The 19154-nt window shown below is 47.1% G+C and overlaps 1 protein-coding gene across 1 annotated transcript in view; it reads right to left on the reverse strand.

Annotated features, from left to right (window-relative positions):
• Window positions 1-19154, reverse strand: part of LOC119406510 (ATP-binding cassette sub-family C member 3-like) — a 29852-nt gene that overhangs the window by 9529 nt on the left and 1169 nt on the right. Inside the window, exons 2-4 of the mRNA XM_037673248.1 lie at window positions 15161-15319; window positions 8870-9036; window positions 1288-1482 (exon numbers count right to left, since the gene is read on the reverse strand). Coding sequence (XP_037529176.1) covers window positions 1288-1482; window positions 8870-9036; window positions 15161-15319 — 521 coding nt within the window. The remainder of the gene's footprint in view (window positions 1-1287; window positions 1483-8869; window positions 9037-15160; window positions 15320-19154) is intronic.

The raw sequence follows: 19154 nt of genomic DNA on the forward strand, positions 1-19154 counted from the left end.
ACCAACTTTGGGCCATCCGGCAAGCCGAAGATGCCGCCCGGGTCCAAGGACTTCAAGCCGTCACCTGACGCCGTCATCATTGACGGAGGGTGGGACGGGACAGGGGTTAATCCCCTCTTTCCTAGTGACGTGACCAGCGCGTGAAACAAACAAGGACGAATAACCGACGAGGACTTGTGTGGTTCACGCGCTGTTCACGTCACTGCGGAATACCAACTAGCCCGGTCACACACCTTGCCCTTCTTCCCCCCGCCTCGCCTGCACTATAAATAAAGTTTATTCATTAATTCATTCTTGTGTAGTGATTGGTGTAGTTCTAAATCCTGCGCTTAATTCAAGTCCACCATTGTGAACCCTGAGGAAGTTCGTAGGACGGACGCCCAGCGATTCCCGTTCGTAGAGTTCCCACTGAAGCAATCGTGCGCTTGGCGAGGCGGTAGCGCCCTCTATTGCGCGGCACGGGAGTCAGCCGCATGTTTCCAAATCGTTTTGGAGGTTTTAAGTAAATTCTTTCGATTACTTCTTTGGTTATTTCTGTTAATTATATTATTTCACCTCGTTCGTTTACTTTAACCTGGTTTTCAGCATTGCTCGCTTTGTTTTAGGGCTCTGTTGACCATTTCATTTTGAGTGTGATCACGCCGCATGAGATCTGTGGATGGACGACAAGCAGGGCGCCTGAAGTGCCACGCACTTAAAAGGGTGATAACAATAACATAACAATAAGTTAAACGTGCAGGGTGGAAAGAAAAAGCACAATGGTCAGAAATTGAGGAACAGTTAAACAAAGCACAGATAGATATTGTTGCGCTTACAGAAACACACCTTAGATACTTGGAAGAATCACCGCATATTGGAAATAATGTTTGGAAGGGGCACAACTGGACAAAATCACAAAGGAGAGGAAAAGGATATTAAAATGCTAATTCATCGCGGGGCCAAATGGGATAGAGTGAAGCAAACGTGCCCAGAGCACCTTCGGTTTTCGGGAACAGCAAGTCGAAAGAAAACGCGGCTAGGGTAGCTTATTTGTATACGGGAAATAACTGCTCAGTAAGAAATCAGGAGATAGTGAATTGCATAAGCACGGATATTAAGGAATTCGGTAACGGGGCCGAAATCATTCTGCTAGGGGACACGAATGCCCACATATATGACCTTGACATCAATACCGGCGCCATTGAGAAGTTATTGCTAGATCTCTGCGAACAACATAGTCTTGCGATAGTTAACACGGGGCCTAATTGTGATGGGCAGATGATGCGGGAAGTAAATTTCGCCACGTACTTGTCATAGTCGAGCACTGTGTGTATCCTGTGTGCCACCGTGAGCACGGTGCTTGCGGCGAAGCTTTCCCTGAGCGTCGCCTGGATCAGGCTGTCCGTGTCGCCATCCATCTGCGAGGTGGCCTCGTCCAGCACCAGGATCTTGGGTCTCCGCAGTAAGGCACGCGCCAGACACACCAGCTGCCTCTGGCCCACACTGCACAGAGCGGCTGTTAGTTTGCTATTTCCAAGAAAAAAAAGAACTTGATCGTACGCGTCAGACAACAGCGAAGCGGCTGTAAATGAGCAGCACGAGCATGTTCAATTAGAAGAACGTTGATAGATTTTTGCAGATTGGCAAACTTGCAAGTTTATACAGAGGACACTGAAGCCAAGTAATAAGTCGATGGAGGTTCTTAGGAAGATTACAGAATACGTCGCAGCGCTAGTTTCAAGTCAAGCGTATTCTTAACTTAAGGAGAAAATGGAGTTTAAGGTGTCCGCATACCTCTAGCACATTTCAAGTCGCCCAGCTTCGGGCAAGAGAAAATGACGTCGCGAACGCGTTCACATCCCTTTACAGTCGCATAGGCGTCGCTGCCGTTGCTTGCCTAAAGGCAGATATACAGTGTCAGGCTGATACGCAGACAGCAAGGTAAAGCACCAGGACTTAGATGTAGCGTGAAAAAATACGGATTCATGGTCTCAAATGGCATCAATGATCAGACGGTATCAATACAGGCCCAAGACTTACACCGATGATAATAGATCTTGGCGTATCGATAACGAGGTTATTAGATACATGGAAGTACAACTCAACTTACGAAACGTTGGTCGCTCAGACGTCAAATAAAAACGAGACAAACCCTTCTTTGTCTCGAATAAAGCAAAATAATAGAAAAGCTTCTTGGCATTCAAGGTGACCTTTAAAAAATGCTGTTTTGATTATCGCAAGGTTCGCGGAGAACAGCCAAGTTCTTCCGTTTTACCACAGCCAATGCGTTAACAAAAGCAGCTGAGGAGTGAACAGCGACCTCGAACGACGGCAGCGAAGACAAGGACTCATGGGAGAAAGAAAGCGATGGTGTCTACTCGCTCTGCATGGCGCCCTTTCACACCCCTCTGGAATGCATGTCCCCTTCCGTGAATAAAAGCTAGGATTTTGCGAGAGAAAGCCAACTTCTCGGGGCGTGTCGCAGTGCCCGATGTTCGATATGTCAAGTGTTCCGGCTATATTTGTTCGATGTGGGCATGGCGAAAGTGTTGTCATGAGGACTGGGCCGATTATTCTGCTGTTACAGGTTTTCTTGTGCTCAGCGCCGATACCATCACCTGCATCGAGCAATAAAAAAATTACACCATCTCCCGCTAAAGGGGACCATGAGGCGACGCGAAGCCGGAGCACTTGCACGATCGGGTTCCGTTGGCGTTCGTTGGGCATGCTACCGACCTCGCGTCGTGGAACGCGACGAGGAACACTACGCGCGTCGTGTCTTCCCTCTAGCCTGGCCGTTAAAGGGACCGACAACCAACTTTTGCGGTACCCGTTTTCTTGAGTGCAACGGGAGGCTTACCGGTCAGAGCTTCTAATCACGGAGTGGTAACGCGGAGAACGCCGTAAAACATTTGTAATCAGTGTTTTTCGATCTGCAGCGATTATGCAGTCTTAATATCACATGCTGCAAACAGTGAGAGGTGAGCGCGATAGCGATTATACGCCAGCAGTGGTGACAAGTTATGCCCTAAGTATAAAAAGGCAATGTTACGTTTGCAAAGCCTGCGGCGCCGCGACTACTGCTTTCTAGCCTATTAAATTATTTTACAATAGTTATAGCGTTTTTCTGGGGCTTCTTGTAGAAGTACTTTGGCCGTACACAGGTCGATTTATCACATTTTAGTCAAGCCAAACCAAGCTAAGCCTTCGAAAACGAAACAAGTGGTAGGATACACCAGCGGTGTTGTTCATGAAGTGGTAGCAATCCTCCACAGAACAGTAAGTCGATGGCATCTTGCGGGCAGCAGCGCAAACTCGCGTGCTACTCTTCAAAGGTCCGATACGACGAGAGTCGAGCTACGCGGGAAACGCCGCCGGACGCCTCGCGCATGCGCCGCAGCCTCCGTTTCACTGGAAGCCACGAAAGCAGCGCCACATCTCATGGTTTACTTATTTTACCTAAGAAACAAACGGGATTTGACAATAACATACATATTCAAAATTTCAGCCCTCGTTCTGGTGCGTGTAAAAGCATTGGACTACGTACAACAAAGTGCTTAAGACTGCATACGTCTAGTTCATGGCGCTCGCGCTAGGCTGTGCGACATACCGGTTTTTGTTACTTTTAAACGCGATTTAAAAATATAAATCCTACTCACATCGCGGAAAGTATTCTGGAATCTGTCACTATAATTTACGGCCTTTTCATTTCCACCAGGATCTAATCATCCGTTCTGGCCAGTTGTCGGTCCCTTTAATTCTCACAGGGCGTGCGGAGAACGCGGTCGACAGGCGCGTGAGAGAGAGGCAACGTAGGAGAGGAGATAGAGGGGGAGGGGACACGCATGCGCTGGCCCTCATCGCGGCGCTGCGCAGGAGAGAATTTCGGCATGTCCAGCCCGCATTTCAGAGGAGCCAACCGAGGCAAGCGCTGGACTGAACGCGCGCAGCGCTCTACCACTTGAAGGAGAGGAGACTAGAGGAGGAGAGTAGCGTATGCGCCGTGAGAGCAGAAGCGAGAAGGCAGGAGAAGCGCAAGCAGGTGCTGTTAGAGAAGTGGAGAGAGTAACGCGCAGCTGTTGGAGAGAGGGAAGGAGGAGAGTTGCGCATGCGCAGTGTGAGTGCGGACTACTACGCCGCGTGCGGATTACCACGCCGCGTGACGTACTCCCGAGCAAGAGATACTTCGCATCTAAAACGACCACCGGCAGCTGCGAGGTGCAACGCATCGAAAGACCGTTGTGGTATCGTGCTGCTTCTGGACTAGAGCACGCGCGCGGAACAACACCAATAGTGACGGTGACATCCCAACGCAGCGGCTACATAAGGACAGTCGACACCGAGTGGATTCGTGGGCATGGCGAAAGTGTTGTCATGAGGACTGAGCCGAATATTCTGCTGTTACAGGTTAGTAAGTCTGAATATGTTTCCGAAGTAACAACCGGTTCATTATTGTACTGCCATGCCCCGAAGTGTGTGCTTCTTGTGCCTTGGAATGTGTTTATATGTTGCTGATACTGTCCGGAGATATGGAGACTAATTCAGGACCTAATCATGTTGAAAAAAATGGTCGCGGAAATTTTAGAGGGGCAAAAATCAATCAATAAGGACATAAATCAAATAACAACAACGCAGGCTTCCTTCAGTAACCAGTTAGAGGCTATAAACAAAAAGATTTCAGAAATAGAAACGACCGTGAAGGCTGTACGGGAAAATGAAGAGAAAATAAAGCACAGAAACAGAAGTTAGTAATGTAAGTAGTGCTGTTCAGTACACCCATGAAAGAATGGTTGATTTAGAAGATCGCAGTCGTCGGAACAATTTAATCATCTTCGGAATAACAGAAACTACTAATGAAACCATTGACGAACTAAGAACAAAAGTCCAGCGAGATGTAATTGAAGAGACACTTGAAGTGAAAGTCAGCACAGATGAACGAATTCACAGAATTGGGTGACAGGGCACAAATAAAATTTGGCCAGTTATTCTAAGATTTTTTGACTACAGTGAAAAGATGAAAATATTCCGGAACTGCAAAAAGCTGAAGGGCACCAATATCTCGGTTGCGGATGATTATTCGGAAGCGACACTACGAAAGAATGGGAACTTATGGGAGAGTGCAAAAGCAGAAAAAGAAAGTGGCAAGAAGGTTCGCCTCGTGCATGATAAGGTTCTGATCGACAATGACACGTTTTTCTGGGACGAAAACGAAAAGTGCCGAAAAAAAGTTGGTAAGGGAGGGTCACAAGCTGGCGTACAAAAAATAACAAAGAGCAAAAAGCAATCCCACGGACTTCAATTTGATTAATATTAACATTCGCGGCCTGGCCAACAAAGCCGTCGAATTTGAATACCTTCTAATGCAGTACAACCCAGATGTTGTGACGGAAACGTGGCTACGGCCTGGAATAAAGGACTGAACTGGTATAACCCTCCTGGTTATACCGTGTTCCGCAAGGATAGGGATACGCATGGCGGAGGCGTAACTATTGTTTGCAAAAAAGACAATCTACTGATAGTTATGGATGACTGTTCCAACACCGAAAGTATTTGGTGCAAAACGGTGTTTCTTGGTGTTCCCTTTGTTATCGGGGCTGTCTACTGACGTCCAAACGCTCCCATTTCATTTTTAGAAAGTGCAGCATTACATGCGCAATAATGTTCCTCCTAGCACCCGTGTGATTATTGCGGGAGGTTTCAACTTACCAGGAATAGATTGGGCTGATCTTACAGTGGGTTCAACAGATGTTGCACATTGTGAAGCCTTCTTGAACCTCTCTTTCAATCACGACCTCACGCAAATGATTCGGGATAAAACTGGGATTTCACCGACCTCAGAGTCGTTACTTTACCTTGTACTCATTTCAAGTAATGTAATAGAATGTAGTGTTCCTGTCAAAGACATATTATCAGATTATAAATTGGTTTTGCTTTCTCTTAAGGAAGCACTACCCATGAAGGCTTCAAAGAAGTCTGTATAAGAGACTATAGTAACGCTGATGATGTTAGCACTTTGGACTGTCTTGAGTTGTCATTGTATTTCGATGGGGCGACTGACGTCAACAGTTTGTGGTATGGATTTAAGAATATGGTAAATAGCTGTCTGGACGAGTGCATGCCAAACAAACCAAGGCAGTAAAAAAGCGCAATCCTTGGATTAACCGCAAAATAATTCACCTTAAACGTAGAATAAGAAGCAAGAGCCGGAAGAGAGAAAGAAACAGAACGGAGATTTCGCAGCTTTCCCGAACACTTAAGCATATGCTCGAGACTGCGAAAGAGCACTTTTATTCGCAGACATTACCTAATTGTATGAGAGATTCACCACAACGTTTCTGGCGCCACCTTGCCCCTTCGCGCGAACAGATACAGTATGTGTGTGTCGACGGCAATATTATTAACGATTGTACAGAAATTGCTGAAAAATACAATGAATACTTTCATTCTGTGTTCGTCCCACCAGAGCCAATGTCCACTGATATTGCTGAGACTCGCACCGATGGTATGTTGCATATGCCTGACATTGTTTTTACAGAGGAGGGAATACTGGCATTACTGCTTAACCTTGACACTAAAAAATCGGCTGGCCCTGACGGTATCCCAAATAAATTTTTAAAACGATATGCGAAATAGGTAACTAAGTATCTCAGTATCATTTTTAAAGCGTCATTAGACCAACACAAACTATCATCTGATTGATTGACTGCCATAATCATTCCTATTAATAAATCCGGTGACAGACACACCATTGGAAATTGTAGACCTATTTAAATTACATCCACATGCTGCAAAATTATGGAACATGTGATATCAAAAAGTTTGTTTAACTACTTTGAAAATGCTAATATTTTTCTTCCGAACCAACATGGTTTCAGGCAAAAACTGTCTACAGTTACACAGCTCATTGAAACTATACATGATTTTTCTAGCGTATTAAACGAGAAAGGTCAATTAGATGCTGTCTGCCTAGACTTCTCGAAAGCGTTCAACCGCGTTCCGCACCCCCAACTTCTTGATAAATTGTTCAGTCTTGGTGTTAACATCAATACAATCAAATGGATTAAATCATATTTAGTACGAACACAGTTTGTACAGGTAAATGGCGCGGAATCCCGACTGTTGCCTGTAACGTCAGGAGTCCCTCAGGGATCAGTGCTAGGCCCTGTCATTTTTCTCAGTTATATAAATGACATTGCTGACCAGATTAACCCCAATATTAAAGTTCGACATTTTGCACACGAATGCCTCATTTACACCACTGTAACCAGCTGCAGTGATCAAATCGCTTTAAATTCTGCATTAAAAATTATTAGTGACTGGTGCGATACGTGGAAAAAGAAAAACTACAGCAAGACTATGTATATAACGATAACCAATAGAATTAAAAATATACACTCCTTCGAATACGAGATGGATGGCAAGGCTCTAAGCCGTGTAAACCATTTTAAGTACCTCGGACTTACCATATCGAATGATCTAAACTGGAAAACGCACATATACATCATATGCTCCTCGGCTGTTAAAAAGCTCTGGTACTTGAGGCGAAAGTTAAAACTTGCTCCAGAACAAACTAAATTAACTGCGTACTTAACGCTTGTTTGTCCTACACCAGAGTACGCGAGCGTCGTCTGGGAACCCTTTACAAACAACCTGATAGAAAGAATTGAAAAAATCCAAAGAAGAGCCGCAAGATTCATCTTATCAAAATACCGATCAACTGATTCCGTAACTGAGATGATTAACAAATTAAACTTGCCTTTGCTTACTCAACGCAGGAGGATAGCTAGATTGAAAATTCTGTATCTGATTCATCATAACTGGTTTAGTTTCAATGCCCAAAAATATATAAAGCAGCGAGTGTCCCGAACAGTCAGAAGCAGCCACCAATAACATATTCTACCAATTCCAGCACGAATAGATGTACATTAATATTCGTTTTTCCCCAGAACAATAGAGGAGTGGAACTACTGACGGTAGACAATGTAAGCAAGTTTAAAACCGGGATAACTAAACTTTTCACTGCGACTGTAGACAGATAGCTTTTACCTTGCGGATTCAATTGACCTAAAGAAAACTCTCGTTTCTTGTTGTATAAGAACTGATTCATCGAGCGACCGCGGCAAATTTGATGGTACCAGGATTTAATAGTGCCTACAGCTCTTCTTGCTTCCATTGTACCTATTCTATCATTGTATTACGTGTACTGCGGCATTGTGCCTTTTGCATGTACTGTACCTTCAGTCTGTCCTGGAGCGCCACTGCATTCTTTTTTCCTTTTTCCATATCTTGTAACGCAACCACCCTGTAACGACCTTCGGCCAACAGTATTGATAAATAAATAAAAATAAATAAATGTAGCCGTAAATTTTCCTATGCACTGACGTTAAGCATTGCCGTGTTCGAATATGGCTCGATGTAAAGGATAACTGCATTTACCCGACTTCGATATAATCGGGTTTGACTGTTTTGTACGCTAGCATACAAAGGGTGAATAAGTTTACTGTTCTCTGTGTTGCTGGCATCTTACCAAAGTTATACTGCTTACCGCGGCGCCCATATTGGGCGACAATGTTATATAGAGTTGAAGAAGCTTGGAAAGAAAACTTTACTCATGTTTCAGCAGGTCCACCAAGACATCGGTAAAGCTGTGTCTCGCACGTTCACCGTTTTCTTCAACTGAATACTCTGCATTGTAAATTGGTAATAAATCTCCCGCTTGTCATTACCTGGCTTCTGGCCAATAAACACTGCACATATATTTTGTGCGGATGCTGGCTTTCACTCGATGATTGCAAATAACAGCTGTTCCACATACCGACGTCGCACGGCATTACGTGAGTCGTAATGACGCGGCACGAAAATACAGGACACGACTGGACAAGAGACATACCTTAGGTGCTCACCACCCGGTCCAGTGCGTAGCCGAAGCCCACCGGGTTGTCGCTGCACGTATGATGCGAGGTGAGTCTGCTGCAGCACTTTGTTTAATTCTTCGTCCGAGTGGCACTCGCGAGGGTCGAGGTTGGCGCGTAGCGTGCCGTCCACCAGGCAGGGGTCCTGCAATGGTCAGATAGCAGACGAGCTATGATGTGCAGTCGTGATACTGCTGCTTAAAAACTTGTGCATGTTAATAGTATGCTGTGGCTACGAGCACGCGGTATTTGCGGCCATTCAATCATTTTTATACACTCCTCTGAGCACCATGTTTGTAATAAGAAGAAATAATTATCATTTTTGGGGTTTTACGTGTCAGAACCACGATACGATCACGAAAGACGCCGTAGTTTCGACCACCTGGGGTTATTTAACGTGCACCTAAATTTAAGTACGCGGGCCTCTAGTATTCCGCCTTCATCGAAATGCAACCGCCGCGGCCGGGTTCGAACCCTCGACTTTTGGGCCAGCAGCCGAGGGCTTTCAAATAGGAAGTGTGATATAAAGTTGTGTTACTGAAACAGAGGCGAACTTCTTTGTCGCCCTTAGCGACTTGACTTCAATGGTCGTGGTGTCAAGGGAATAAATAGATGGTTGCCATGTCCGAAATTTCTCCCGCCCGAAGCGCAGAGCAACATGTTTTCGATCGCGTAACATAACGTAACGTAATGTAACATCTTTCTTATATTACATATATCTCAATCAGCAGCTTCACTGCAGTCTTCGCATAAATAAAAAAGTGCTCTGTTATTAACTGAATTAATATCTGTGGCCTGGAATGAACTGATAATTTAATATTTTACAGGCTTTAGGCGGTCAAAGATTTCTTATGTATAAGTGTTAGTGAAGTCCTCTGTGGTCCCTCGTCGGGGTAAGGACCGTGGATGGAATGTCCGCCGTCGTATTAGCATTGCCAGGCTTCGCCCTCTTCCTCAGGTTCCGTGCGATGGCGACGTGCATGGCGCGGTGTCCTCTATTCTTTGTCTCTACAATTTCTACACTTAATATACCACAGCGTGTTCTCCCTTGAGGTTAAATTCGGAAGTGCTTTACAGTACGCACCTCTGCAAAGGGTTCATAGTTCGTCGATATCTTTGTAACTTGACTCGAAGAGACGACCGTTGGTGTTGCGAAGTCATTGCGCTTCGCCGTAACTTTCCTCTCGCGGTGCATTCGCTGTCCAAATGTGAGCTTGTCTTGCGATGGTTCTCTCGGCTCGCTGTGTGTGACCGCGCCGTCGCCAGAAAGCGATGGCCAGAAACGGTAGAGAAATTACGCATCCTCACGTCGTTGGGCTTTGCTTTGCGGGTGACTCAAATATGGCGCAACTCGCAGCGTAACGTGGAGGGGTCATAGTTGAATTGCTCGCTTGGAGTACAGGACGATGCGGGAGGCAACGGTGGCGGGTCGCTGAGCACTGCACTCGAATGAGGATCGCGTTATACTCGGAAATATGCCTCAGTAAGTTCAACAACACAGTAAGCGAATGTAATGCTCTCGCATTTATACATTACAGGAAATGCTCAAGTTCCCTCACAGTATGATTTCTGTAGCTTCGTTATTTTCTGTTCACGAGCATTGCTTGTCCGGTTGATGACTCTCGTCGTTTCTGGTGCTGTCAGGCCGTATTTGTTCTTTATGGCGCTTGCACATGCTCGTGTCTTACAGACGTACATAGTAAGTTTTGTTTTAAAGTGCGCTGCTCACAGTGAGTTTGGTTGTTGTTTTTGGTGTAGTCTCTTGCCCAGACTGAGTCACCTTCATACACATGAAAAGCTTTAGCGGAGTTTGCAGGACGTTGTCCTTCCCTCGTTTTCACAATGCCTTACACTATGGGTCGCGGGAGATGGAATACCGTGAGGGATTTCTCTGTAGACATAAGCTAAGGTTACTTACAGCCGTTCTTAACCTGAGGTGTTCTGGAGGCAGCCAGACATTTATGACATGCGTCGGCCACAACAGTTCGCGCTCTGAGGCTTGCACTGATTGACCTCTCAAAGGTGGCTAGAAATTTATCAGCTGCGCCATTTGAGCTAGGCGACTTAGCACTGACAAATGATGTTCAGCATTTTTTTTGCACGAAGTGGCGAAATTCACCACAAATAAACCGACTGCCGTTTTCCGTTGACTCTCTACGGAAGTTCCTTGTAAATGATGTGTGAATAACTCGTGTAGTTCTTGCTGATGCTGGCGATAAAATCTGCATTGTTTACGACCATTTCGAACACACATAGACCAAAACCAAATGCTATTTTTTGGCAGTTCTGCCTTATATGCTGCCTTATATTTTTAGCTTATCCTCTGGAGGGAATCAGGAGCTGCATGTCGTTCTCTGCGCGCACGACAAGCTTTAACCGATTCTTCAAGGGCTTGATCTAATTTAGGCCACTATACGTTTTATTTGACTAGTCATCTTGCTTTGGTTGTTATAATGTGCCCTTGACGCGGTTTCTTCAACAACACCTTTCGGTACTTTGTACGAGTGACCGCTCTTCTTTCCCACAATACACATCGAAGCTCAACTGTGAGCTCTTCGTTGCTCTTCTGAACTGTTGCTCTTCGTTTGAAGTACGGTTTCAGTCAGCTTCCATGTTTCACGTTCGATTTGGTGCTGTTCATTTTCATTTCGGCTAGCACTGACTTGTTCGTGGTCGAGAGGCCGAGCTCCAAAACTCGGAATGTTTATGCATGCGATTGATTGTAACTTGTGCCCCTCTAGGTCGCAGTTGTCAGGCGGCTCTCTCCCACTTTCCTTTGTGTCCTTGTGTATTTGTGTCTGCCTTTCAAATAATAATAGTTATGCTTCATGAACTTTCTTGAGTATGAGCAATTTCCAAAGTGTGTCTGCTGTGTGCTTGTCGCTTGAGACCTATTTTATCGCCAAGTCGTATAATGTCAAGATTACAGCCGATCTCGGCAGCCGTGCTGGTTCAGCGGTGTATGTGGTCTTCAATAGATTAAATATCAATGCCGGAAGTTTGTGGTCTGAGCAGTCAGGACAATGTAAATTTTCCGTCCGTCTGTGTACTAATGAAATTTAGTTACACCCTCAACTAGGCTGAAAGCTTCCTCATGAATTTGAATATAGTTTTACTGACTCTTTGTCGATATCCTTTCGAGTAATTTCGAGTAATTTCCACTTTGAGCAATGATCACAAACAAGTCACCCGACTTTGGTAATAGGTATTTCTCTTCCCTAAATATGAAGTTGAGCGTCACCTTATAATTACCAAACAGCGTAGCTTACCCGTTTTCTTTTATTGCTGGCAATATGAATGTTGCGCACTCCCTGGTTGCTGCAGATGCGATTATTCCTTCTGCCTCCCATCGATTCACTTCATCGCTATTCCCTCTCAAGGTGTAAGGAACAGATCGCACACTTGCAGATTTTGCTTAAGGCAGAGGCTTGCTCTGATGCTTCTGACTTATCCCAAGCTGTCTCAAAATAGTGCTTTCTGTCGCATAAAAGAGACGCCACGTCGCAATAATTCCACTGTTGGAGCAAATAATAGAAATGATGGGACCGAGGCGGAGTCGAACCCAGTACTTCTGCGTGACAAACAATGTTCTGCGCAAAGCTACGCCAGTGTTTGAAACTGTTCTGAAAACAAAAGCCTAAATAGACGTTATTTATCACGAGGAATCATGTTACCAGATGTAATATGGAGTGGCAGAACGGTCTAATCGCACCAGGAGTCGCACCGTGCGCATTGCGTAACGAGTAGGCGGTCGAAGGCTGCCAAGTCCCCATTGCAAAGCGCTCAGCCATCATTCATCATCATAATCAGCCACAACATCTGCAGCTGCGTAGGTGCGCGTATTTCTTTACGGACGTTTAGTGGCTGATTCGAAGGCTGCCAAGTCCCCATTGCAAAGCGCTCAGCCATCATTCATCATCATAATCAGCCACAACATCTGCAGCTGCGTAGGTGCGCGTATTTCTTTACGGACGTTTAGTGGCTGATTCGCAAACTGATATGAACTATGGCGCAGTGGGCGCGCACTTGCAGTAGGCGTCTATTCTGGGAGAGTTTGAAACGTCCAGTGTTACGCGCGTAGACACTCCTTTGCCGCGGTGTCCACCGAAATGCGAAGCCTGGCTAGTGAATGAAAAGGCGATGCGAACGGGGTTCGATTATGCTATCGCGTTCTACTCTTGAAGGCGAAGCTCAAGCATCCTCCACGTTCTTTTTTCGTTGGCAGCAACGAACTACTCCAGGTCTTCCAGTTTAAGCCAGTCGCTCTACTTGTGGTTGTAATCCACTAGTTGTCCCAATTCACGACATGTCTCTGAGCAGGCTTATCGTTGGGTGTGACACTCATGACTGCGCTTGCCGAGTGAACGAAGTATTGTCTCAGTCCGGATTACCGGAGTGCAATATCATAGCCCTCATAAAGTAATCCCAGAACTAATAGAACATTTTCATCACGTCCTCGTCGTCAGTTCAAGTGCACCCAATTATTTTCTTGAGCCTGCATTGAGCGACAATAATTACTAAGTTTTCTGGTCTAAGAACACACAAATAAACGTCACATTAATGAGAACTAACAGACAGTCCAGTCAAGGCAGTGGCGTAGGCAGAAATTTCTTTCGGGGGGTTGGGGCGGTGGGCACGCCCTTGATCTGACATAGGGTGCGGGCAGGTAAGTGTGGTCGAGTGTCATTTTGTGCTCTCTCTATCCCATGGTAAAAAAGGGGGGCACGGCCCAGTGTGCCCAGTGTTTGCTGGCTTTGCATTGCGGCAGAATGTGTGCTAGGGTGTGTGCCACATTACAGTGTGGGCATATGTAGCCGTATGACGTTGGGTTTAGGTGATGCAATAGAACGCCGTGCGTAAATGCGTTGCTTTGAAGTAGTCCGTAGTCCGTGCCTTCGTCTCTTGAAAGTTCGGAATGGTGGGGGGGGGGGGGGGGGGGGGGGGGTTTTGGTGTATAGTAGAACCTCCGTTAAAGCCGATAGTGTTGCAGCAATTAGTGGTAGGTTAAGGGTGCCGATTCGGTTTCTTCTGCTTGTGTTCTTGTGTGGGAGGTGCCTCGAATTTCGTGTGGGGAAGCCCGGTTGATGCATTCGCGGGCCGCGGTGTGTGCCGCTTCATTCCCCTCGAGGCCCTCGTAACCCGGAAGCTAGACAATGCAGGTGTAGGGGGAGAAGTGTAGATGCGTTTCAGTATCTTTATCGCCCTTGTGGAGATCCTTCCTTTCAGGTAGTTGCATGTTGCTGTTTGGGAGTCGGTAAAGACCAATATGGGATCCTCGCTCGTTTGGGTGGCGAGTGCTATAGCGGCCTCTTCGGCTGTATGCGCGCGTTTGACCAGAATAGTCGCCGTCGCCAGAGCCGTCCCCTTGTAGTCTGTGACGCAAATCACGAAGGCGCTACGTCCCGGATACTTGGCAGCGTCCATGTATTGCGCCTGCGGGTCATTACGGTGGTTGTTCTTGGCGTTGTTTACCCTGGCGAGCCGGCTTTCTCGGTGATGTTCAGGATGCATTTGCGGAGTATCTGCTGAACTTCCAAGCATTCTCGGAGCAGACGCAGTATCTTGCCCTTATGTTCGTCGTCGGGTTCTCGGATGGTTGCGTATCCTGTGCGTCGGAGGGCTGCTCGGCCAGTGGGTGAGAGCTTGAGTCTCTTGACTTGGCTGATGAGGTGTGCTTCGGCGAGTTCTTCCCAAGTGTTGTGAACACCGATGCGAAGCAAGCGTTCCGTTGAAGCGTTTGGTGGCAGTCCTAGGGCAAGCTTCGTGGCCTTTCGTATAAGTAAACTTAGTTTTTGTTTCTCCGCTGTTTTTAGATTGAGATAAGGGATTCCGTATGTTTTGCGGCTATACAGAAGGGCTTGTACCATTCGCAAGGTTTCATGTTCTTTAAAGCCACTGCGGCGGTTGGCCACCCGTCGGATGAGATGAGTACGCTGTGCGACTGTTTTCTGCAGCCGAGGTAGAGTAGCAGAGCCGGATCCGTCCTTATGTTTATGGAGTCCAAGGACTCGAAGCGAGTCAACTTGCGGTATTTGGATGCCTTGTAGAAAGACTTGTGGGTCCACAGCATCGTAATTGGTGGGCTGCCCCGGGCGTGTTCCCCGAGGACTAACAGTTGGGAGTTTTCCGGAGCGCACTGAAGACCACATTTCTTGAGGTACCGTTCGATGACGTTAACCGCAAAATTCAAGAACCAATATCCCGGAAAACTGTACGTAGCGAACCACCTACGTCACTGCGCTTTCTCCTCCCTCACGAAAAGAACCTACCTGTGGTATGACGGTGATGGCGGTTCGTAGCCTGGACAGCGGTATGGACGCGATGTCAACTCCGTCGACGAGAATGCGACCGCTGGTGGCCCTGATGACGCGCAGCAGGGCCAGCACCAGCGAAGACTTGCCGGCGCCTGTGCGACCTACGATGCCCACCTGCGAGACAAGTTGTTTCCTTTAACGTTGCACGAGCTGGGCCGTACGGGTCAGTCCTTTTGCAAGAATTGCATCAATTCTGACCTTACACGCGGCTTCCTCCGTTTCCCATGTTCGGCTCCCTAGATAACAGGGCCGCCGTTGCTACCGGCTACGTTCACGGCACGCAATCACGCAAGCACTCCCGACACTTGCGCTACTGAGGTCGCGGACTTTCTGCTCTAGGACATAAATTTAGCGCACGGTGCACCGCGTGAATCTTTTACCGCGCCGCCGTAGCTTTCGCTCAATAATCGTAGAGGATATCCATAGTTCTGGCTCTAGCATACACAAGTTCACCACATCAGATCACCAACAAACCAAAGGCCTCACGGAGCTACTCAACTGGATCATCACCGACCCGCTGTCAAAGTATGCTGCAGCCGACCACCACGACTGTCCGCCGCGGTGGTGTAGGGGTTACGGTGCTCAGCTGTTGACCCGAAGGTCGTGGGTTCGATCCCGGCCGCGGCGCTCGCGTTTTGATGGAGGTGAGATGACAGAGGCCCATGTGCTCTGCGATGTCAGTGCACGTTAAAGAACACCAGATGGTCGGAATTTCCAGAGCCCTCCACACAGCGTGCCTCATAATCATATCATCGTGGTTATGGCACGTAAAACCCCAGATATTAATATTACAACCGCAACTGAGATTTTCATTACACCATATGTGACCTTCGCATAAAATTCATGGCGACACGACCCCGCAGGCTATTCACAATTCCATATGTTGTACGGGCGAGAATCCGCATTGCATTTGGACACCTTGATGTCACTGGCTTCACGCTATGCCACTGATAGTGTCCGCGACGTTATCGCACGCGCTGGTCATGCGCGGCAGCCCGCCCATACCTGTCCGCAGGCCTCGAAGGATGCACCGGAAACGCCTCTATGAATGCACCTTCCTCCAGAGCTTCTCGAGTCACCCAGCCGTCGTGTTGGGCTTTTCGAAAAGTTGCTGCCGCGTCACACTGATCCCTGCCGTGTGGTGCGACAAGTGACGTGCTACGTCCACGTGCTACGTGACGCCAACTGGCTGAAAAAAGAGTGTTCCACACTCGCCGCCACGGCTGCGATCGGCGCTGACTAACACTCCTACGTTTAAAGGGACACTAAAGAGAAACAATGAATTGGTTTAGTTTGATAAAGTGGGCTCGGAGAACTCTTGTGTAGTTTGTTTCACCACCATATGTTTTATTATTAGAGGAGAAAACCAAGTTCAAAGTTTCATTTTTAAATTTGGCGCCGAACTTTGTAATTCGTGACGTAAAAGATTTCAAAGAGCATTTAACGTATTTTGGTGCCACTGGCTCGACGTAATTTCCACAAACTCGTTATGTCAAGTCTCTGGCCCCCTCAGAGGACAATGTACTTCGATTTAACCGATTCGGAACTACGTAGGCCCAAGGAGGCACCGTCAAAAATATGTGACGTCACAGCAAATGGTGCGGGAATTCCAAGGTGGCGTCGCCACCTGTATTTTCATTTTGCGCTTTGTTTCGCTTATAAAGCGTCTTCTCGCAGCAAGCGCGGTGTTTTTGGTATCGTGGAAGACTACTTTACTAATGCGAGAAAAATCGTTTTACTCTTTAGTGTCCCTTTAAATACACATATGTACCCCATAAAGTGGACGGCGGGATGGCCGCCGCGGTAGCTCAGTTGGTAGAGCATCGGACGCGTTATTCAAAGGTCGCAGGTTCGGTCCCTGCCCGCGGCAAGCTATCTTTTCGTCCACTTTTCTTTCTTCACATTTACATTACATTTACTACTAATAACGTCCCCTATACTTTGCTTGGCATTATTGTCTGTTAGTGCTCATTAATATTGTGTATAACAAACAAAAACGAGCGCTTAAAATTTCTACTTCTTTCTTTCTGACATAGCTTATGAGACCACTCCGCCGGTCTGTCGTCATCCGCTTCAAGTGACACTGTACAGGTAGCTGGAACTCCGTACCATGTTCCTTCTACAACATATGTGTAGATTAAGCACAAGGACGGTACTTCTACTTCCGGTGCTGATGATTCAAAATAGCCGCCGCGGCGGGGCAGCATTGAAGACGTGGCTCCGGTTGCTCGACAGCTGCCATCTTCTCTACGTGAGCTTATACGTTAGGCCCGTTCGATTCGCCTGCGCCACGTCAACCACTTCACGAGGTGCTGCATCTTGTCCTTTGTTTCAGGAGTGTAGCAATCGCGTTCTCTGAACCACGCCGTTCGTTTCAAAAGGTGTATGAGAGGTGCAGCGCTGGTTCAGGATTTTTCTGTACACTCTGTAGTGGGCGTGCCTGCTTGGTGAAGACGTGCGTGTGCGCACTAGCAGCGTAGCAGACGACGCAATACTCAGGCGTAGGCGGCGTACGCGTGTCTACTATTTCTGAGCAACGCGGGGTGTGCTCACACCTCATAAATTGTCCATATGTGCGGCTTGCTACCTCTGAAAGTTACGTGGACGGCGTACGTTAGGCATATAAAAGTTATACCTGCATGGGCACTTCGTCATTCATTTCTGGTGTCGCGCTTTGCCTGCACGACTGAACTCGAGCTGCACAATTTCATAACTTCTGGTGCATCGCTTTGAGTTGGTTCAGGTTGATGCAGGCAAATCGAACGGACCCTTCAAGTAGTGTTAAGCGTTCAAATAGTGTCAAGCGACACGGTAAATTATGTATTGAAACAATTGGTGCTGGTGTTAGGACTGCCATGTTAATTATAGCGGCAGCACGTAATTTATGTAATGCGTAACGAGACAGTACGAGAATGAAATCCCAGTTTCGCCGCAAAGCTATGAATGTGACAGCAATAAATTGGAGATTACTTAGCAAGACTAGAAGCTAGCTCTTTTGGGTCTGACCTCGCGTAAATCTACAGATCGCAGGTTTAAGCGAATATAGTTACTCCAAGGAGCGAAGCGCAAGGAGCGAAGCGCTCAACTCGAAGCGGTGAGAGTACAGCACATATATGAGCCGTCTACCGATGAATCTCGAGATAGCGCGCGCGCCAGCTCTCGCGACCCCGCCCTTATGATCAAAGTTCGCAGCGGCTGCTCGAGCGACGCCCAAAAGGCGCCGCTTCATGCTCCTTCCCCCGACGATAGACGGGCAGTGTTTTTCCGCGTAGTTGAAATTTTCTTGACGACGAATTACCAACTCGCCTAAACGCTCACATTAAACGGGCGGGGCGTTTCCTCTCTGCTTGAGGAGCCATCGATGGCAGACCTCGCATGTGGGGCGATCTTGTAGCATGCGCCATTCGTGCGACGGAGACGGCCGGCTCGTTTCGTCTATGCTTCAGCCGCGTTCGTCCCCAGCTCTCTCGCGCTTCTACTAGTGCGTACAACATACGATGCGCAACCGATGTTGTCGAGTTGGACTTTATAAGCAACATGACGGTTACGGCAAAAACCCACCGAGGGTGTCCATAAAATTGCTGTCGCATTAATGCAGATTCATTATACATTAGGTAAAAGGCGGTAGTCCTTCAAGACTGTGGAATGCTGACTGCTATCGCGACTACGAACGACAAAAAGAAATTACTGTAAACAATGCGATGAAGCGGATCTGCTCGATGAATTAGCCGGCGGTAACTGAGATATGACCGACTTTAGAAAGACTAGAACACGGGGCGCATACACAGCATGCGTAATGTAGCATGCTAAATTGTAGCATGCGTAATGATAAATCCAAATAGTAGATTAAAGCCGAAAGTAGCACAAGGGTGCGCTCCAACGCCTAGCTATGATTATTGGTTAGTACAGCAGTTCTAAGATATTGAATTGCTAATCAAAAAGTCCCAAA

The sequence above is a fragment of the Rhipicephalus sanguineus genome, chromosome 10, assembly GCF_013339695.2.
Source record: "Rhipicephalus sanguineus isolate Rsan-2018 chromosome 10, BIME_Rsan_1.4, whole genome shotgun sequence".
In the NCBI taxonomy this organism is placed as follows: Eukaryota; Metazoa; Arthropoda; class Arachnida; order Ixodida; family Ixodidae; genus Rhipicephalus; species Rhipicephalus sanguineus.